The following is a 22,016-nucleotide window of genomic DNA, read 5'->3' on the forward strand; positions in this document are numbered from 1 at the left end:
GTTGTACAAACAAGAGAAGTTCTGGTTGGTCTCAGAAGCCGGGGGGAGTGCAGTGGGGTTCACTGAAATCCACAGCACAAAGGGGAGCTTAGAGGGACTCCAAGCGGGGCAAGAGCCGACAGAGTGATGTTGTTATGCCCTGTGAGCTGAAGTGGCTGCTTTTCCAGACAGGTTGAGGACATTGTGGGCATTACAGAAGAACAAATCCCCACCCGGTGCAGCCCAGGAACGAGGACCAACGAGCCTGCCCAGCTGAAGATGCAAATCCAAAGAGCTGCCTGTTCCCTTCGACAAGGCGTGCAGGACCCGACCAAGCTCCTGCTGGACATGAGCAAAAGAGGCAAGACATGGTAGGAAAACATTCTTGTCCACTGTCCCTAAATGAAAAGTAGGTAGAGATCTGTGAACACTGTCCCAAGACCCCAGCCTCCCAACCTTAGCTTTCCTGGACAGAATCACAAAATGGTTTTAAACGTGGAGCTGTCTGAAAGTGTCCATGCAGAAATCAGCATGGGGTCTATGCAGTCTGCACTTTCCCCTTCCGTTGCACCTAAATTAGAGCAGTAGGAACTTTGAAACTGGGGAATACAGTGAGAAATAAAGCCTTTAACTGTCAGGCAAATGACTTGCAGAGGCCAGTTTCTTGGAAGACCATAGGGTGCTCACCATCCACTGACGTCTCTAAGGGGCATCGTTCAGGCTACCAACACTCAGAGACATCCCACCTCCAAAGCCTGGCCCTGTTGGACACTACTCTGTTTGCTTCACCCAGATCCCTTCAACTGTTGTAGCATCTTGTCCTGCTTCCCAATCAAAAGAGCAACATCCCGTTAGCAGAGCCATGAGCTGGCCAGCTGGACACATTGGGTCCTTTAGACGTCCTCTCCGCTTTCACTGAGGGAGATGGTGTGGATTTTAATTGTTGGCACTTTACAGTTTTCATGGCCAAGGTTCCCTGAAGTGCCTGCACAGCAGCATTCCTGGAGGAAACCTTTACTTTTCACTTTGGCAGCAGTACAGTCTTTAGAAACGGTGGTTTTGGCAGGCATGCTTTGCACGGCGGAGAAGATCTTCCATTCACAGACCCCGTCCGACTTGGAAATCTTATAGAAGGTTTCTCCCGAGCCGACGGGGATCCGGACGACACCTCTGCTGCTCTCCATGCTCGGGCTGGCGGGATGGTTGAGGTTGAAACTTGGGGACTGCTTCTTCGCCGCTTGCTTCCTCGGGAGGCACTGCACTCTCAGGACGTTTTGGAACGCTTTCTTAAACTCTTGACTCGAGCATGGATAGATTATGGGGTTGATGCAGCTGTTTAGGTATCCAAGCCAAAATGTTATTTTAAAAAGTGTGTCCGGGGGTTTGACTGCAGGAAAGAAAGAACCTAAAATGGAAAATACACAGAGTGTTAAGGCAGGGGCAGTGAGAAATTGCAGGTAACCAAAGAAACTTAAACACTGGGAAAAATAAATAAGAATCTGTTCTGTCTTGGAAAATTTATGACTCAAAGCCCAATTCCTGTAGGAACGAGTCTTGCAGAATATACGGTGTTGTACAATTACATGGATGTTCTATCAGAGATGGATTCAAGACATCTACTTTATTACACAAGTGTTGTATTCTCATTTGTATCCAGAGAGGCAACCATAGGACTGGTATCAAGTGGGAGAGGCAAATTGCCTCCAGGACTTCCAATTCAAGATTAGTGAGCCAAAGAACAGTATCGGGGGCTCATTTGCCTTGAATCCTTTAGAAAATGTAGCTTTCCATGTGTTCTGTCTCATAGAATGCACCTAAAATTCAGAGGATTGAAAGGAAAGGTTCCTTCTTATGTGAATGAACACTGGAGAGGGTCTCACATGCAGCCATTATATATATATATATATATGTATATATACATATATATAAACTGATATACAGTTGCAAGCTTACCCCCTAGAAATGATTCCAAAAGCAAGAACTTAGATGGCTCCTTAATAAGGCAAGTCCTATGGGACTTTTTATTCTGTAGAAGGCAGGATAACATTCAAAACATTTGAAATCTTTTGCTGAAGATAATTCAGCATATCAATGACAGAGCCATAAATTGTGCATTTATTAGTACAGTCAACTACAAGTGACCATGAGAATTGAAAATTAAATAGCGTTACTAATATCCTTTTAAAAAATAAGATTATGGTATGTGTTAACATAGGATTTAATTATGAGTTATCTGCTGATTTATAATCTTGGCAACATTGTTCCTAATGCCAAACCTTTGGGTTTTTAACTATGTCTTGATCTCCTTACTGCTTTTATAAGCAAGTTTTTAAATGATTTGAATAGGATGTCAGTAAATGCTGAAGAGATTTACTCATGGAGAGGTTTATTATAAAACTACAGAGGCATATGTAAGATGTCAAAGAGTCAACAGTGATGCTTATGGAGAATTCTTTAGAAATCTGTTGTTTTTCTTGAATGACACCGGAAAGTGGCCATTGTAACAAGATCCCCTCATTCTCTTATTTGGCACTTCTCGTTGCTTAAAAATCAAATCAATATTGGCTCAATGTGAATGAACTAGAAACCCAAAGTCTGTGTGATGCTGGGGTGGGCAGGAGTGACAACAGCAATTCTAAGACCAATTAGTCCAGAACCAGAGAAAGAGAAACATATTTTCTGTATCCTGTGAAGGGAAAGGGCTGTTTCTTGCCCCCTTTAAGCAAAAGAAAAGTGTTCCTATCAGACCAGTGTCAGTAATTAGTTTGGGCACGGGAAGAAAAATGATTTCCCAGAAAACATAATTGGCTTGTTTGGGGTTTTATAGTCGGGTTTGTAATAAACAGAACTTTCAGCGCTGACAAATGTTCGTCTTCCTGCTTCACCCCAGAAAAATCTGAAGCATCTGCCTGTTGCAAGAAACACTGTGGAAGCTTTGGGCATCAATATGTTCATCATCCTCTGCATTTCAACTGCATCTGTGAGCAGCTCCTCGGCTTCCCAGGGATCGATCTGTTCATTGCACCTTCCCTGACTTAGGAAAAGCTAATAATGCAATTAGAGGGTGTTCTAATTTAATTCTGAGAGCTGCCGAACACCGCTTTGAATCTTTTTCTTCCTATTTTCATCAAACAAAGCTACAGCAAGTGCAGCAAATGCTTCCAAGGGGCAGAAGCCAGAAAGAAATTCTCAGGGTGTTTTTGCCTGTGTGAGAACATATCAAAATACAAACCAGAGACACAAATAGTGCAGGGTGATTAATGACCTGCTCATTCTGCTCAACGTGGTCTCTGCTGCGAAACACAGAGCGATGTCGTCTTGCTGCGGCACCGTTGAGTGGAGCCGATGGGCCCAGAGGATCCATCAGTGAAGAACTGGGAGGTGTGGGAGGGTGAGATGCCTTCCAGTTATCTCAGGTTGGGGAGAGGTCCCCTAAGACACTCAAAGGTGGTGCAGAAGGTGCAAAACATGCCACAGGAGTTTGGTCTTTGCGTTGGAGCAGCTGAACCTCCGATTGCAACCCCAGTCACAACCTGGTATCACAAACAGGTCTCGCTGCCTCCGGGATTTCTCCTCCATTGCTCCAAGCTACCCAGGTAGAGCAGCTTCGCTACCAGTTTCAATATCAACCAGCTTTTAAGACCAAAAATGTTTTGCTAAAGAAAGCAAACGCTATTTTGCAGTTAAGCACGAGCGAGCTGGCATATCCACACAACTAAAATGTTTCTCAGCAAATTAATGCTGCTTTCCTTGAGTGAAAAACAACAAAACAATGTTCTCAAAGAACTTGCTGGCTGAAGTCGTTGGCAGATGAAAAATAAAGAAAGGCTTCTAAATGCTCGAATCACGCTCCATTTTTTCTCTATTTCCTCATTTAATTGCAGCGTATCTAATGCTTTCCCATTTAGTGTTGAGACAAAAGGTGAAACAAATCTCAGTGTGGGGAATCAGCTGTGAGGCTGAGTGTAAAAATGGGTAAACAATAACAATTCCTGTTTGCTGCAACTTCTGGCTCGCTTCGAACGGAATGCTCGTGCCTTGCCAAAGCCTGTTAAAAATAGAAGACAGCCAGTGCCAGAGTCTGCCTCTTGCTCTTTCCTTGGGGTGGGGATCTGCATGCTAATTTATTAATGTAACCTTTTTTGGTTCATCAGTGTAGAGCCTCGTTGCCTTGGACCAACTCACAGCGAAAAGAAAATGAAGTAGCTTTAACAGGGCACAAACTTTGCTGTCTGGAGAGCCCGACACGTGCTGGCATTCATGTTTTCTTTCCGATGGTGGCTACAGCTTAGGCTTTAGGACGGAAGCTTTGCTCTGCTGGGTTGTGCTAGTTAGTGGTGTTGCGTGAGTTTAAACCAGCTAAAGCTCCGCCTAAAGGTTTTGCTATGACTATATGTTGTCCTGTGAATGGCACAATACAAACATCAATAGGCAGCAATATTGCCTGTAGCATCTTGGAAGGGCTGAAGCCGGAACTGATGGTCAATGGACACAATACGTAACAGAGCGAGATGTAAAATCGAAGTAGAAATAACTTGGACCCTCTTCCTACTTGTGCCGACAGCTTATCCAACTTCCATAGTGATGGAAATCAAGACCTGCCACTGTTTGAGCCACTGGTTTATTGTGCAGGGTGCAGAAAGTGTTTGACCTCCCGCGTTTTCACTGTATAATGAAGAACATCCTTCTGCATGTTGCAAGCACCTGGTTACCTCTATATTCACAAACTTTTCCTCATCTTTTCTTCTACCTGAGCATCTGGCAAAAGGGGAAGAAGATCATATTCTCCAGGTCTTTGGGGAACCGTGTCTCTACCCACAGAATACTAAGAATTGATTCTTTCCTTCCGGGCCTTTAATATTCAGTGCTGCTGCTGGCATGATTAATATCAGGAGTTGATGTATCTGGTAGCAAGCGGGAGGAATTTTCAAACAGTGCTGCTGAGGCGGTGATAAAGTGTTTTGTTGAGTGTGCTGAACCATTGAAGCAGGCAGTGGCTGGCAGCTCAAACCATGAGTTCAAATAGAAATAAAACATAGGCTTTAAACCAAAAACAAAGAACCCAATGACAGTAATTAACTATGAGAATAAAACAACCGGAGTGGTGAAGTCGCTCTGTAAAGTACACGGTAAAGACTCTCTTTCCTACATAGCAGCTTGGCAGCTGCCAATTAGTCAGTTTGGATATTGTCTATTAGCAGCCAGGACTGAGAAAACAATTATTGCAGCACCTAAATCTCTAGAGCGAGCTTTTCCAATCCTCTCATTCTAGGTTAGGTATAATCATAGATTAATAAAGTGCTGCCATCCGAGTATCCTCTGATAGAGTTGGACAGCGGAAAGTTTTCTTACTTAAAACTAATTCTCTATTCTATTCACAAGCCTTAATGTCTTCCCCAGTATATTGTCAGGAATAAAATGGTCAACAGTGGCAAAACGGATGACAGTTTAGAGGCTTCATCTTCCATTGTCTCCCTGCAGCCTGTGCTGAAGAACAGGAAAGAAAAATGCTACTTATCTTTTAATGCCTTTGAATTGTAGATTGACTAAACGATGCTTGAGTTCCTGCTACATTTTCAAAACGCTGAGGACTCTCGGTGTCAATAGCACCATTCAATTGCTTGTTGTATGGAAATTAAAGAAAATAAAATGTACTATTAGCCTCCTGAGACCCTTTTCCATTAGGTATTTCATCACTCCCCCCTGAAAAGATCAGGGTTGCGTTCTCTTCCCTCATCATTTATTTCCCTGTTTGTCAACTCGAAGTTTCTTCAGATCCGAGAGACACGTTTTCCATGGGCCCCCTGGTGAGTAAGTGCCAATTCAGTCACAAAGATGTAATTTGACTGCGTCATTTGTCAGAAGTTACAGAGCTGCTTGATTACAGGTTGTTTAAATACCAGCGCTGATGTCGTGCGCGGTTTCCCAGATGGACAGAGCGCAAAAACTTGTGTTACTTGTTTACTCTGTATCATCTCTGTCAGCACCAGGGGAATACGCTCCCATACATTTTTATGACCCATGGACCCATTAAAATCCATCTCTGCTACTAAATGTTGCGGCTCTGTTTAGGTTCACTCCTCTTTTTCCCTTTTTATTTTCTGTGTTACAGATTCCAGTGGGAAGACGACAGCGGTGCTTGTGCACCTTGTGAGCAGACAACAGAACGGTATTTGGTAGTGTTATTTTATATCATGTTATCACGGCTTGAAGTGTCCTAGGGAACCACAAGCACCTATTTTAAACCTTGCACAGGAATCAAACAAAAATCCTACCCTGTCTTGCCTCCGACACGTAGCAAACACTCCTCTGGAATCCCAGCGAACTGGAAACAGGGATAGTGATTTATGGGGAGGCAAAGCTTAAAACTCAAGTCCTGGGATCTGCCCAAAAGGGGTCAAACTAGAGGGCAGCAGCTATTCCAGAGCAATTGCCCTAAAAACCCGGAGGGGGAAGCACAGAGGAGCACTGATGTGCCCACACACATTCACTCCGTACAGGGGCAGCCCAGGTCTCTCGTGAGGCAGTTTGCTCTATAAACATTGAGAAATGTGTCACAACTTGTGTTCCCAGGCTCAATTTTAGCTCTGAACTTTATTCCATAAGACTGGCATTCTATACTGCATCTCGAGTCAAACACAAGCCACCCCCTGGAAAGTATATTTTTATATATATGTATATACCTATAACTATATTTGTGTGTGTGTTGCTGCAGACATGCAACAGCTGCACTCTGTACATATATGCTCTCCCAGCACGTCTCACCCTGCTGCTCCTTATGGAAAGTTATGTTCTATGGGAACAAAAATGGGACCAAAGAACCATTGAAGAGTAGGAAACGCTTCTGGGTTTTGTGCTATCAGATTAATGCAACAGTTCATAGATGTGAGGAAGGGTAAAGCCTACAGCTGGCAAGTCTTGCCTATTTACAGCTGTGCCTGTCCCAGGCCTGGAATATTGTGGCTGATCCAGGGGGAAAATGGATCAGGGAAATGGGAAAATGGAAAACAGTGCTCTGATTACTTGGATTTTTTCAGCCCTAATTTATGCTCCGTTTCACATTGTACCCACTTATGATGGATGATATTTCTGGCAAAGAGCAAACATCTCAGCAAGCAACTATTTCCAGATTCACTGTAGGCAGCTGCAGATTTAGAAAGCCGATAAAAACCCATGGGAAGGTAAACTGAGGTTTTGTTACCCGTATAAACTCAAATAATCACATTGTTTTACAAATCAACTTAATTGTCATTGAAATCCCAGCTTCCCTGCTGTTGCTGCAGTGGAATCATTCTGGATGGCGTTGCTCACATTTTTAAGATATTTGCTATTCATCCCGAAGCCTTGGAATCATGCGCTTATAACCAAATCTTAGCTTTCCTTTAACCTTGTGACCTCCTGAGTTATTGTATCAATGGCATAGACAAAACCCCACATTTTATTTTCCTGGTTTAGCTCTAGTGAAAGCAGAGTCGTTCCCTTTGGACTCCATTTAAACAATAACCACAAAATACTCATTAGAAACCAGCTGCAGATGGGCAAATAGACAGGATTAGTGGATTCCCTTGACAGTGTTTGTGTCAGTTCACAAGACTAATTTACTACTCCAAATACAAATACCCTCCAGCGTATCCTGTTTCCTCCTCTCTTCATCAGGAGAATGATTGAGCAATGCCAACATCCTTCCCCTCCCTTGCCCAGTTTAGTCGTCTGATTTTGTCCCCTGTGTCATCCTGCCTCAGACTTTCCCTCTTTTCTTCTTTCTGCTTCTCAAATTAACATCTACAACCGGCCAGATTTAAGCCAGTTTGCCATCGCACGCTCTGTGTGTTTATTTGCTTCCGAGCTTTTGTTAAAATGAACCATCAATCCTAACTTAGGACCATTTTTGTCATACCCGAATCCTTTTTCTTTCTTTCTTTTTTTTTTCCCCGTCAGTTTTGTGCATGTTTCACCTCAAAATGATCTCCAAGCACTGTCATCTATGTTGTTGAAAATAAATCTCCTGAAAGTTTCCCAGTCCAGGAAAAGGTCTGGCCTTTGGCACCGGTTTCCGAGGGGGCGTTGAGGGTGAAGTTACATCACTATGGACTTGCACTGAATTTTCAGACTCCTCTAACTTTGAATATTTCTTTCTACATCTCCCCATATCCCTTTCTAGCAATCGCAAGAGGAAAGCAAAAACCAGAAATGGAAGAAACACACTATGTGACAACCTGCAATTGCAAAGTGACAGGGCCTAATGAGTCCTAATTACCCAGATGAGCCTCACCTATGGCTTCTACCCACAAACCCTCTGCAGTTTGGCCCAGGAGCTGTAGATAAACTCAGGCTCTTCTTTTTAACCCTCTTTGGGTGGTGCAGGTAAGCTCGGGTTTGTTTTCTCCTGTCTCTGTGTTGTGTTTGTCTGGTGGTTACTGGATTATCAGCTGAACCTGGTCCAGATGCCACCTCCATCACTTGCTAATTCTCTTGGCTAGATCCTAGATTTTAATTTGTTCAGCAAAGCAGTGGGTTCTTGTTCATGTAAAAGGGGCATAATCCCCTGTTCGTGACACCTACTTTGCACTCCTCCTAAGGATCTGAACTGAGTGCTTTAGTGCGGTTATGTTTTGAGAAAGAAGCCAAGCATGAGGTGACCCAAGTGTAAAGGTCAGCACTTAAAAGCTTTTAGAGCTGTTCTCGCCATGCAATTAACATGAAAGCTTGTAAAATGGGCAAGTTCAAGGGATTCATAAGCAGTTGGTGATTAGGTGCCATGGAAGAAAAATAAGAAAGTAAATGATGCAACACGTGTAGAAGATGATACATGGAGTAAAATCCCTTAAGTGGACAGAGAGACATCCTATTGAAAGAGGCAAGTAATCTATTCAGAAGATTAACATTTCTTTCTGCTGAATATAACCCCTGTCTGCTTATAGAAAGGTGGATGCCTAGTGTAGAATAAGGAACGTTTGGACACGTGAACCCAAACTATTCTATGATTCTATCTGAAGATCTTCTGCTTGGGAAGGAAATGTAGAGAGCGAGGAGTGGAGCCACTGGTCACCTCTGAAGAGGGCGAGGAAGTGCATGTAGAAACGAAAACCTGACTTCTCCCAGGGGGATCCAGCTGTTTGACACACAGTTTACAGAAGCTTTTTGATGTGTAGGTTTGCACTCCAGCATGCAGAGAAAACCCGAATCTTAACATCGTTTCTCTTTATGCAACAGGATTATCATTCCCTGGCTTACTCTACAAACATCAAAGCCAAGCGAGAAGAAGGTGGATTGGACTTTTGGACTAAAAGGCTTTGCACAAACCCTTTGCTTCGAATGAAACCCCTCAATTGAGAAGGTAAGAAAGACTTAACTTACACAGGTTGCAACTGGCAACTTTACACAACAGTTCCAATTAAGCTGTTGTCTTATGGCAGGGATACTCAAACCGTTTCTCCAGTTATTTGCAGCAACATCTACTGATATGGGTATCTTGATTTCATGCCTTTCTTGATATCTTGCTATCACTCTTGTCCTTCCCATACCTACACCCCAAAAGTTCCTACCCTCATTTCATTTGTTGTACACTTTAACGAGCCTGGTGTTTCTTGTTTTCCATTAGTTCTTGGCTGGTAGAGTTGATGTTAATAGACATGGGGATCTTGAAGGTGAAGTAGATCACAGTAAAATAAACTGAAGTTTTGGGAGGAGGAGGATGTCAGAAGGATGGAGCCAGGCTCTTCTCGGTGACAACCAGTGATAGGACAAGGGGTAATGGGTTCAAACTGGAACACAAGAGGTTCCACTTAAATTTGAGAAGAAACTTGTTCCTGGTGAGGGTGGCAGAGCCTGGCCCAGGCTGCCCAGGGGGTTGTGGAGTCTCCTTCTGTGCAGACATTCCAACCCGCCTGGACACCTTCCTGTGTAACCTCATCTGGGTGTTCCTGCTCCATGGGGGGATTGCACTGGATGAGCTTTCCAGGTCCCTTCCAACCCCTGACATCCTGGGATTCTGTGAGTGCCATGTGCAATCATCTCTGGTGGGACAGTCGGCCTCAAGATGTGTTTCCTTGTTTTTTTCGGGCCACTTGTCTGTTTAATAGTTTTTTTGTCTTGAAACAAAAGTAGCAAATAGGTTTTGAAAGGCTTATTAAATGCTTTAAAAATAACACAGTAACCCCACAAAGACAGCAAAACTAACCTCAAGAAACTTTCCTTCTAAGGGATCAAAGAAAGATGCAAAGCCAGCCTCGAGTCCAGAAAATTTCTTAAATCCAAAGCAAATTAATTAATAACAGCTCTGTGTGGGCAAAGCCGTTTGCAGATGAAAAGAAGTGTGTTTAGTGTGTCCTCGCAAACCCTTTTTGGGTATGTTTCAGACCTCTTGGCAACCAGCATTCCAACGTGCTGAGATCCTGGATGGCACGAGCCAGACCTTGCAGGGCTCCTTCTCATCCAACACCCGCATCTCTCATCCCATCACTTCCCAGTATCGACCAGCAGAAAACAATCTCTACTTTTGCTTTTTTCACGTGGCAACTTTAGCAGCAGGTTTTTGTGAAGCAGCCTTGTAATCTGGGGAAATCCAGCAGAGGTGAATTGAAAAAGGAACGGCTTTTATAAGCTTTGTGTTCAGGTAAGGCTGGTTTTTCTTAGTTGTACCTGTTGTTCTGCTACGAGCTAAAACTTGAACACAATCTTTATTTTTCCTATACAGCATAAGCCCTTTCCATAAGAGAAGCCACTGAAATTGAACAAATCATGGATTTATGGTTGTGTGTTTCAAAAACTAATATTTAGCACGGCTGGTGCAGAGCAAAGTTCAGCGTGATGTGCCACGTACCTCACCCTCAGCTCTAGCTATGAAATTAGTATTCTGCTTTTAGATCCTGAAATTGCACCAAAGGTGCCTGAACAAGGTTTAATTAAAATTCTAATTACTTCTTTATATTTCACTGATAGCAAAGCAGAACAAATCCCTGACTTCTCTCCCCTTTAGAATGACAACTGGTGAATAAATATTCGTATTCAGCGTGATGGTTGAAGCCGGTGTGTGACTTAGTGGGTTTCCACAAGAGATGCAAGCCAGAGGAGTATAAAATTAGTTTGAAGGATCCTCACTGTTGTCTCTTGACTGCTCATACAATTAATTAAAAAAACAAACCCATTTCATTTGAAATATGCTACCTCACAGTGTGAATTTCCTGATAGAAAGCTGATATTTTTCCCTTATAGAGAGAATTAATAGGTGCTGAGCACTCCAGGAGATCTGGCCACAGCTGCTTTGACCCTGCATGCATTTATATCTCGAGCTCTAATATATTTATATCACCTGAAGAATTGGTTGCAAACTTAGATATAGGCACACACACATCTAGATATAAGCACATACAAATCTAGATATATTGTTTCTATAGCAGAGCTGGTCAGAAATAACAGTCTTGGTTCTGAAAGAGTATTTTCTGTATGGAAAGAAGAATATTCAATCCTGCCAATCATTTTCAGAATTTTATGCTTCTCTTTGAACCAAAGATGTTTTGTTTCATTTAAGACTGTCATTTTTTTTACATTCACCGCTTTGTGATGGTGTTTTGATGCTGACAGCTTTCCAATAGGAAATTATGCCCTCAGAGCTTTTCTATCAGCATCACAGTACACAAGCACAAGTCTTGCCCTCTCTCCAGGGAAGGTGCTGAGAAAGGTTTTGCTTTACTTACCAAGAGGCATTACTACAAAAAATGGAAGCCAGCACAGAACGAAGCATCCCACAACTATCCCCAGGGTCTTGGCCGCTTTCTTTTCCCTGGAGAACTTGAGGAGACGCACTGAGAAATGATGTTTGCTCTTGGGGTTGGACGCCGACCCGCTCGCTCCAGGAGCGTTTTTGCGATGGATCCGTAGGGTCACTTGTTCTGAATGAGATCTCTCCGTCTTCAGCCCGGAACTCAGACCTTTGTTTTCCCTTTTGGCCACCACGTACACCCGGCAATACATCACCAAGATAATGGTCAAGGGAAGGTAGAAGGAGCCCAGGGCGGAGAATAACACGTAGCCGGGCTCCTCGGTGATCTGACAGATGGTCTCGTCTTCTGGCGCCGGTTCCTTCCAGCCAAAAAGAGGCCCGATGGAGATCACCAGCGACAAAGCCCAAACGCACAGTAACGCCAGGAGGCCCCTCTTCTCCGTCACTATGCTCGGGTATCTCAGCGGGTAGCTCACCCCAATGTATCTGTCTATCGAGATGATACACAGGCTCATGATGGACGCGGTGCAGCAAAGGACGTCAACAGCTGCCCAGATGTTGCAGAAGATCCTCCCAAAGGCCCAGTAGCCCAAAATCTCCATAGTAGCTGAGAAGGGCAGAACAGTGGAAGTCAAGAGGAGGTCAGCTACAGCCAGGTTAATTATATAATAGTGGGTAACGCTCTGGAGATGTCTGTGGCAGGCTACAGAGAGGATAACCAGAATGTTACCCAAAACCCCAAAAACTATCAGCCCCCCTAGAATAACCCCCAGTAAAATGGCTTTGGAAATGTTCACAGGCCCCACGGAGTGGGTGCAGTTGGAGCAGTCGGAGGAGTTTCCAGGGAGGAAAGCCATGGCGAGGAGCTGAGGAAGTTCATGCGCGGCTCTTGTGCTTCGCTCCCTTTTCAGGTAGAAAGAGTGGTGAGATCAGTTCTCAGAAGGTTCTACTGGCAACATTTGCCTGGCTTTGCTGGGGGAAAGAGTTTTTAAGAAGGTCTTAGAAGCGCAGCACCAGGAACAATGGGAAGGATCTAGAAACATATTAGAAAATCTGCCTTTCTCCCCAAGTTTTTACTGTTATAGCACAGTTAATAACCACCATTTCCAAGACAGATTTGACTCCTTTTGCATTTTTTTGGGTGTAGAAGCGAGGCTACGCAAAACTGAGGCTACTTATCCTACTTGGCAGGATTACATGATGAGAGGTAAAGGAACTGCAGGTTAAATTCATTTCTGCCTTTTTGGCAAGATTTGCGATTTACATAAAATATTTATATGTATTCCAAAAGGTCTCAAATTTAGATTTCTCCCAAGAGGAAATCAATGCTGCTTTTAATTACCTTGTGTTAGTCCTGATTGTGCCTTATAACTGTCTTAGAAACCTGACAAGGTGGAGGCGGCTGCTGCTGTGTCTGCTCAGCAATGTCACTTGAGGGTCTGAAGTGTCAATTAAAGCTTCTCCATCTATTTTCTAACATCCAACTGTGGAGCAGTTGTCACTCGGGCTCTTGGACTGCGAATTCGAGTTGGTTTACATCAACTTCTGGCTCGTTCTGAAGGGGAGAATGAGGTTTGCCGTGTCAATGCTGCACGTTGTTGAGCTCTTTGGAGATCGTCACCCCCCTGAAGGAGACAAAGACACAAACAATATGATTCCCAGAAGCAACGTTCACTTACTGCCATGGTTCCCATATAAGAATAGAGCAGGAGGCTATTTTAGGGAGCCTTCCTCAGGCTGGCTCCAGCCGGTGGAACCAACATTTTTCAGCTCAGTATTGTTTAACAACAACTAAGATACCAACGTGGGTTTTGTTGCCTGACTTCTCTCGCCGTGTTCTCAGCAGCCCGCTCTCCTTTAGGGACACCAATCAAAGCCAATCAGCAGTTCACCTGCTGAGACCAGTTCTAGGAGAGATAGAAACCTGTGGGATGTAATTCAGGACTCCAAACTGCGAAGGAGATTTATAAGTCCAGAATTTAGTCTAAGCTTTACTAAGTGACTCCTTCACCTACTAAACTGCTCGTTTGAGAAATCTATAGGGAAAAGCAATGCCTGCCAAGTGGAAGATGTTGCAAGGAACAAGTTTCCTACTGAGTGACACAAGGTTTCACAGTATCTGGAAGCCAAGCTCAGCCTTAGCTGACTAAATATGGAGAAAAGGTACATCAGATGGAAAAGTGAGGATAAGCCTAACTGAGATATGGGGAGCACAAAGGGGAAAGCTACAAGTGTGCACTGAAAACCCAGCACCTAGTTGTGGATATAGTGTTTGTATCCAAAATATTGATCAGAGCTATGAAAAATAACCACTGAGACTACTCCTGTTAAATCTGAGATAAGAGTCCCTAAGCGTCCTAACATGAGGTCTCTCAGATGGGTTCCTCAAGCCACACTTCACGCAGACACTGAGCAGCAAGAACTGTCACACAGTTGATTCCCAAAACTGAGTTTTCCCACAGACAAGTATGTTTATAACTCCTCTTAATGTGAACCACCCCTCAAAAGCCCAGTTCAAAAGCAGGGAGGCTGGGAGTGGGGACATAAAAAGGTATTACACTGTGGGAGTTGGCATTTTGTGCACCAAAATGAAATTGCATCTTTATATTTTCTTTCCTGCAAGAGGGAACAAGTTGAAGAATAATTCCAAGAAAGAAAAGGACGGATTTTACTAAGCACATCAATGCAAAGTGACTGTAGCATCCAGCATCTCTGTGGTCATTAGAGAGTTGATGGTGGACTGGAAAATAATAAATTATCAAACTTGATTTTTAAGCACATGATTCCCAGTAAGTCAAGCAGATGCAGCAGAAAGAACTGACAGATACTCACGCTTAAAACCAACCAGATAACCCTCAGCCTGTGGAGAGAGCTGCTTTGGGGAAGAACACACCCCGGCCCCTTGTTTGCCCCAACCCTCACTCACCTCTCCAGTCTCCAGAAGGCAGCACAGCTTCTCTGAGCATCTGGGGAGGCGATTCACAGCACAGCACAGCACAGCAGGCTCCTCTCTTCATGCAGAGACAGGACTCTGTGCCTGAAAATCCATGCTTTGCTCCCTTTATCTCCCCACTAGTATATTGATGGCTCGCAGGGGCACTGTTCCCTGTATCCCAGGGCTGTCGGGCTGGACTCCAGCACGTCCCCAGTTGCAGAGCTCAGCTCCACACTGTCAAGGAGCAGCAGTAACTTTCCTGCTCTGCTGATGTAGCAGGCAATGTCCTTGCCATTACCGTAATCTCCTGCCAGTCCCGTATTGCTCAGAATGGAAGAGCACTCAGTCTGATGACAAGTACTGTTTTAATGTCTTCTTTTTTTCCCCCAGTTCCTGCAGAGATCAGAAAGTAGAAGCCAGCTAATAAGCTCTTGTTTATAGTCTAACAAGTAGTTCTTGAGATATAAAAAGAGAATTGCCTGCCAGGCTAACTGAGCTTGAAGGAAATAACACGGGGAGACAGACACACTGACCATGCAATCTGCGACAAAGTGCAGCGCAACTACCCGGAGACGGGGGTTTAAATATTAAATACCTTGACCAGAATGTGCTGTTAAGGTGAGGTCGATTTTTCACGTGGCTGATGGTGAGCAGATGGATGTAAAAATGATGTTGTCAAGTGAAAGAACATGGGTTGGACTTTTACAGCCAAGGAAAAGCAATTTCTACAGCCACAGAGAAGCAGATGAACCGGTGCTTGCCCATGCACAGATTCTCCAGCTCCTCCTCTGGGCAGCAACCTTGAGAGGGCAAGTTTTAGATGAACACACATCTAAAAGTGATGCTCGGATTGCCCCAGGAGAGCACGGAATGCAAAGCTGGGCTTGGCAGTAGCTTAATCACTGTCCCCACAACTTCAGGCTGCGTTTTTCTTGGACAGTCATTGCTACTGGGAGGAAAATGTAAAAGCGGGTAACAGGAACGTGCAAGTTGTGTAGATCAGGCAAAGAGTTTGAGAAAGCATAGTTGTCTTGACCTTATGACAGTTCCAGCTCCTGTATCGCTTGCAGACTTTGTTTTAGAACAAAAGACCCTATGAGAGGAAATCCCAAGGGCTTTGAGGGGAAGAAATGAGAATTCAAGTTAATTTTGAGAACTTAGCAAACTGCAAAAGCGAGCGGCCATTTGTGAATGCTCAGCTTCCCTTTCTCCGCGGTTTTCTCAGCACCTGTGCTGCTTGGCCTATGGATGTAACCCTTGTTTCTGATGGATGCTGAGAGCGCTTGAGCCAACACTGACCCAACACCGATGGGCATGTTGGGCTGGATCTCAGTCCTCCCTGAGTCCAAAAGGATGTTGGGAGAGAGTGAAAGCTAAATTAATAAAAGAAAGCTTGAATTACTACAGACCTTTACAGACCATGATTCAGCAGACCTATTTTAGATGCCTTAGGATGAGGCAACTCTGTTTCACGTGATCAATTGGAAAATGAGTTTAAATGACTCAGAGGAGGGGAAGAGAGAGGAATCCCACCCAGGGTTTTATTTCTAATGATACGTATGACCTCTCCATACTGGTGGCTTGTTCCAAGCTCTTAAATGCACAGTGGAAATATATTTATATTCATAGCTTCGGTCATTAGCACTGTACTCAAAGTATCAGCTCATCTATGAGTAATCCCCTTGTTAGAGGGCAGCATTCTGGAGTGGAGGGAAGCAGAAGCAAGTGCCAGACAGTAGGGTTTTCCCTCAAATCCTCGGAGGAAAATTAATGCATTGCAGTGAAAAACTCCTTCACCTGGAGACCATGAACAGTCCAAGGTCAGAAGGGGCACTGAACAAAGTACAGTGTGTTATCAGGTAAAGATGGTTGGGATTGCTGTCACAGCTAAGTTTTATGAAGTGATCTGTTACATAGCTCTGGCGAGACATGCTAGAGCTGCATGTATCCAATTGAAAAGTCTTAGACTTAAGAAAATTCAGGAGAAAGCAGTGAGAATGGTACAATTTAGAAAGCATGAGCTGTGAAGTTGGAAGGGGAGCTGTTTGATCTCGGACTTTGCATCTCTGCACACAGGTGAAAGATCTGCCTGGAGAGGCTGTGAATATCCATCATTGGAAGACTGCAAGACCAGATTAGGCAAAGATCTGTCACGGTGTTTAACTGAGCTTGCTTTCCCTGTTGAGAGAGGATTAAATGTCCTGCAGAGTCCCACCCAACAGGTAAGATCTGCAGAAGACAGGTCTGTGTATTCAGGTGATGGAAGGAACAAGAGTCCTGGACATGTCCTTGTTTCTTCTGCAACCTTCTCTGGTGACCTTTGGCAAGTCTATTTCTAAGTGTATCTTCCCTGCCCGCAAAGCAGAGGAAGTAAAGCTTTTCTCTCCCTTCTGTCTTTTACCTGGACTGTAATCCTTTCGGAGTAAGGGTTCTATCTACTCTATCTAGATAGCATGCTTTTGCATAAATCAAGACAGCTTCATTAAGGCTAAAAGACCACTTTCTTAACTCACAATAGGTAATAATGTGGGTCAGTGATTTTGTGTGCAGCTGCAGGCTGCCTGGTTACACAGAGCTGCCGTTGAACGTTCATTTCCATGTAACTCATGAAGAATTTCCTAGTTTGATTTATTACCTGGACGATCTGATAAAGTCTAACCACATACAGAGGACAGTGCTATTTTCTCGCCTCGGGAAGATTCATTTTCCCTACTGCTGAAATGAATCTATCCAGAGATGAGTGCCTACTTCTGTTTTCATCCTGCCCCCTTTCTTGTTTACCTCCTGTGTCTAACTGGGTCCCTTCCCATGATATTACTGGTGCTTTTCTCTTGTGAGTTTAAGCCAATTCTCTCTGCTTTAGCTCAACATTAATCTTCATAATGTAAAATAGTTTGGGGGAGTTGAAGTTGTGTCTAAATCACGGCTGTCTTGTTCAGAAACTTCATTCAGATTTTTATTTGCTGCCCGCCCCCACGTGAAAAGCAATGAGATCCAATGTACAGCAACACCTGCCCTTGTGCTACTGCCTTGGTTTGTCTCCCCAAAGCATCTCCCTTCATCTCCCTTTCTCCTTCCAGCTTTCCTCTGGCAAGGCAGGACTGTCATTAGGGCCACAGCTCTGCGTGGCACATCTTTGTACAGCAGCCCTGACTGCAATGCCTATAACATCACCGTTACAGAAATAAAACCAGTGCGCTGCTTTATCTTTCCCAGATCTCAACTCGATTTAGGCCTAGTCTTGTGCCTCAGCACTGACGGCAGGCCTGCGAGCTTTCTTTTTCCACCCAAAGCGCGCAGTGCGGTGAATTCCTTGACCGCTTTAGAGAAGCGTCACTCTGAAAAACCCTGGGGAAGAAATTCTGTCTTTATTCAGAAATGTTCTCTTGAAGTCACTGTGAGCTTTATTTGTCTCCTCATCCTGCTGTGAGCTGGTTGTCCAAGCTTAGGGCGTCTTGCGTTGGCCATGCTACGTTTCTCTTGCCGTGTGAGTTCGTATATAATTCTTTAATCTCTGCTAAGCCTCCACCTCCCTACTGTGCTCAAACAGCAGCTTTTGTCCAGGTAATCTTCCAAGCAGCTTAGAGCATAACGATAAGTTACATTTGATATATGGAGCCTCTCATCTACAAGGAGCCTGTGGTGCTTTGAGACTGTAAATGTAAAGCTCATTTCATCCACTGCCATCTCCAGCTAGAGAAAATGCTTTAGGGCAAGGGTGTACTATGTTAATAATATATCGGAATTTCCGTAGGTGTTTACCCACTATTTGCTATCGCTGCGTTTTGTCTGAGATCCCCGTGCAATGGAAGGGGCCCAAGCTGATGGCAGCAGAAGTCAGCAGCTTTGAAAGAGATGTGGCAACGGCGAGTGCTTTTGGCAGCGTGTTCCAGGCAGCCGCCTTCTGCTGGCAGCACCGACATGGGCAGAGACGGCATCCAAAACCCCTCCAGTCAAACTCAGTAGCTGCAGCTCCAGAAACTTGGCTGCTGAGCTTACCGGACCCTTTCTCTTCAGGGTAGAAACTACCGTGCCAGAATAAATCAGTGCTCCATCTAATTTAGGAGCCTGTCATGCAGCGGCCAGCACGGTGTGTTCTAGGGAGACAGACGTTTGTAGCGCAAGGCTGCGAATCTACGGATGAGCAGACAATCAACGTCACACCTGTGCAAGATCAGCTTTAACCTTTTCCAAGCCCTGCCAGGCTGCCTCCTCAGCTGAAGATTTTGGCCAGACAGATGATGAGCCGTATCCGTGGCTTCTTTTGCCTGGGCTAAACTCGCTCCCGTCTCCTGATGCACCTGTTTGCTCCTTTACCCATCTGCTGTGTTATGTCTTAAGCAACATGGGGTCGGGGCTGCCTTTTAGTTTAGTTCAGAAACACACTGCGTTCCTAATTAAGGTATCAAGGTATTGCTGTAAGATTAACAACAAAGATCTTCATTTCTTTCCTCTCCTGTTGGGTCTCTCTCTTAAGAACCTCCAATAACAAAAGGAGTTAAGAGCTTCCATGTGCCTAGTGCAACAAAAATCACCACCTGTTTCTTATTTTAAATCCATATATTGCCTCAGATTAATGCTGTCTGTAGAGATGTATAGTTTGTATCTCAATGGCGTGTATCTCAAAGGTGTTTGAAGATAATGGACAGGGTTTGATTCCCCTAAACAGCAAGCTGTAGCGTTCTTCCTAAGCACACAAGCACTTCAGTAATGTGTTCTTTCTCCTCTCTCTTATTCTGCCTCTCTAATTGTTATTACTAAAATACACACACCAATAATTCTCTTCCTCAGAGCCAGGCTCTTACGACTGCGTAATACAATTACCGCAAATTAGCATCTCATGGAAAACAAAGAAACGACACAAAGCCCAAAAACCCAAACAAACCCTCCCGGCTGCCTGACATTTTAAAACTCTACTTAAAACACCAGCAGGCAAGAATGGTAATTAGATCGGCAAAGCAAAATATTTGTACATGTGAAGGACTTTATTTCAACATTTTATTTATGTCCAGAGTCTGTGTCGCTGGAAAACTTGTATACAAAGTAGAAAAGTCTTTCATACTCATGTTCAACAACGGGGGGGAACGTAAATGAAAATATTTATATTCTTTAAATGCTTTTTTCCATGACTCAGTGTTCATTTTTAATGTAGGAGGATATTAGTAAAATTACCCTGGGCTCGTTTAGCACAAGTTGGAGCTTTTCGCAAGAATTTCTAGGTGATACGTGATCAGCAAACGTGTGACAAAATATGGACCCAACTACGTGATTCGCAAGGTTCTCTGTCTGGTTTTAACGTCTTATAGGTTAGAAAGTGAGGTAGAAATAGGATGAATTATCGGATTAGTCTCAGAAGCTCTTCAATGGTCATGCAAGGACTGGGCTTACATGAAGGTGATGGAGCAGGACTTAAAGAACTTGCTGTTAATTAGTTGCACGCTCTTTGAGCCCCCTGGAGTACCTGCTGTAAAACTGGATGTGGCAAAATTCTCCCACTATTTATTTCCATGCTGAGGAATTAAAGTTCAAAAGAGCAGAGGCCTTATTTCTGGCATCTTTCACTGTAGTGGAAATTACTAAATAACTAAAATGGGAGATGATTAAGTACTTGGGTGAAAGCAGGATGAAAAGAAATGGGTTGTTTATTACACCCTAAAGCCATTTTACAGAGAAGAAATGATGTGTTGTGCTGTTCATTGTTCTCCAGACCCAAGTGTAACTAAAAGCGGTAGGTTTTCCAAGAAAAGAGTGCAACTACAAGGAAATATATATATTTTTGTCACTGATGCTTTTGACTACGTAGTAAATACTAATTAAGAATGGGAAAGGAATGGGAAGCTACTCCGCTTGAATAGGAATAGGTTGTTTTCTAGAGGGCTGTTTTGTGGTTGAAGTGGTAGAAGCAGGATTGTGATTGTGACCAAAATATCAAGTGTTTTTATACCGGCTCAGTTGCAGCAGTTTCCCCAGTTCACATTGGTCACTAGGGAGGACCAATTCATGTTCCTAATCACATCCATGTGTTAGAAAACCCTCGTGCTCTAAAGCCTCAAAACCCAAGCGTGTGAAGATCTGAACTTCTCGGGCTGTTCTCTTACCTTAAAATCAGACCTCGGCGAGCACAGATTTTCCCAGGCTGGTTGGCATCGGTGCCACCAATCGCTGCTTTTGGGCAGCAAGATGGGGTGTGATGTTCTTTATATTCTGAAGAATGGACTTGAACCAAAACGTTTTTCCATGTGCAAACAATAGGCAGGATTCCTGTGACTCGGTGGCAGAGCGACCAGCCTCCGGTGCTGGATTTCACAACACGACGTTCTCCTAAACTCAACATGGGATGGGGAGGTGGAAGATGTAGTCACATCTCTTATTTTTAGGTGCCTAACTACTGCTTCTTGGCAATAGAAACAAGTATTTCACAGGCCTAAGTACCTAAATTAGGAGACTAACTGCTGACTAATTTAAGTTCTTATCTCTTAGGCTGGAAAAATCCCGTGCAAAGAACAATGATGCAGAAGAGATTTGAGTTTAGAGGGTAGGTGTGTGGTTCTGTAAGTGCGTATAGGGAGCGTTGGTTCTTTTATCGCTTGTTTCCCTGTTGATTTAGCAGATCCTGAGGGGGAAAAAATGTCCCTCTTGCCTAATACTGGAGCCAGGTTTGCTCAGGAGAATAATAATAATGATAATAATAGAGTTCCCAGTACCTGGGGCGCACTATTGCTGAACCTTATCTTCACAGTGCTCTGACATACTGGGGCTCAAACAGTGATTCATTCGAGCAAAGAGATGAAAGCGAGAAAGGAAGAGCAGATAAATGGGAAAAGAAGATCTGTTCATTAATTCAGTTAATCAGGTAAAGAATCAGTAACATCTCACAGCACGCTTTTCTGCAGATGAACTTCCTCACAAAACCAATATTCAGGATAATAATAAAAGATCATGCTGATTTCGCAGTGTTAACACTAACCAAGTAGTATTACCTTGGAATACATTAAAAATCATGTTCAATAATCCACATCTCAGGGGCTGGAACAGCACTTCTTCATGCGTATTACCTGCACTTGATCGCTTCCTGCAGGGGTTCTGATTCTACCGCAGGAAAAATGCACCTTAAAAATCAGTTGTGAAAGCCACATTTTCTTTTAAATGAGAAGAGCTGTAGAACTGGATTTTCCTCCTTTTGTTCAGCATGATGTAGGAGACTGTCTTGGCGAACTGAGCTATAGATGTTTTGATGATGGAGAAAGCAGAAACGAACTGTTGTTCCTTGCAGTATTGTCCTCCCACTCTCGACAGCACACCAGACCACAAAATTCTCCAGTCATCAGAATTGGCCAGAACTGCAGCAATTCTCTCCGAAACTGAGTGTCTGGAGTGATG

At 43.8% G+C, this 22,016-nt stretch overlaps 1 protein-coding gene across 1 annotated transcript; it reads right to left on the minus strand.

Annotated features, from left to right (window-relative positions):
* Positions 1-872: 872 nt before the first annotated feature.
* ADRA1A (adrenoceptor alpha 1A) lies at positions 873-12,558 on the minus strand (the record flags this gene model as incomplete). Its single annotated transcript, XM_080360223.1, has 2 exons — positions 873-1,384; positions 11,676-12,558. 2 exons carry the CDS (start codon positions 12,556-12,558, stop codon positions 873-875), a joined length of 1,395 nt encoding a protein of 464 aa, XP_080216349.1.
* Positions 12,559-22,016: the final 9,458 nt, after the last annotated feature.

Source organism: Nesoenas mayeri (genome assembly GCF_963082525.1).
Source record: "Nesoenas mayeri genome assembly, chromosome: 27".
Lineage (NCBI taxonomy): Eukaryota > Metazoa > Chordata > Aves > Columbiformes > Columbidae > Nesoenas > Nesoenas mayeri.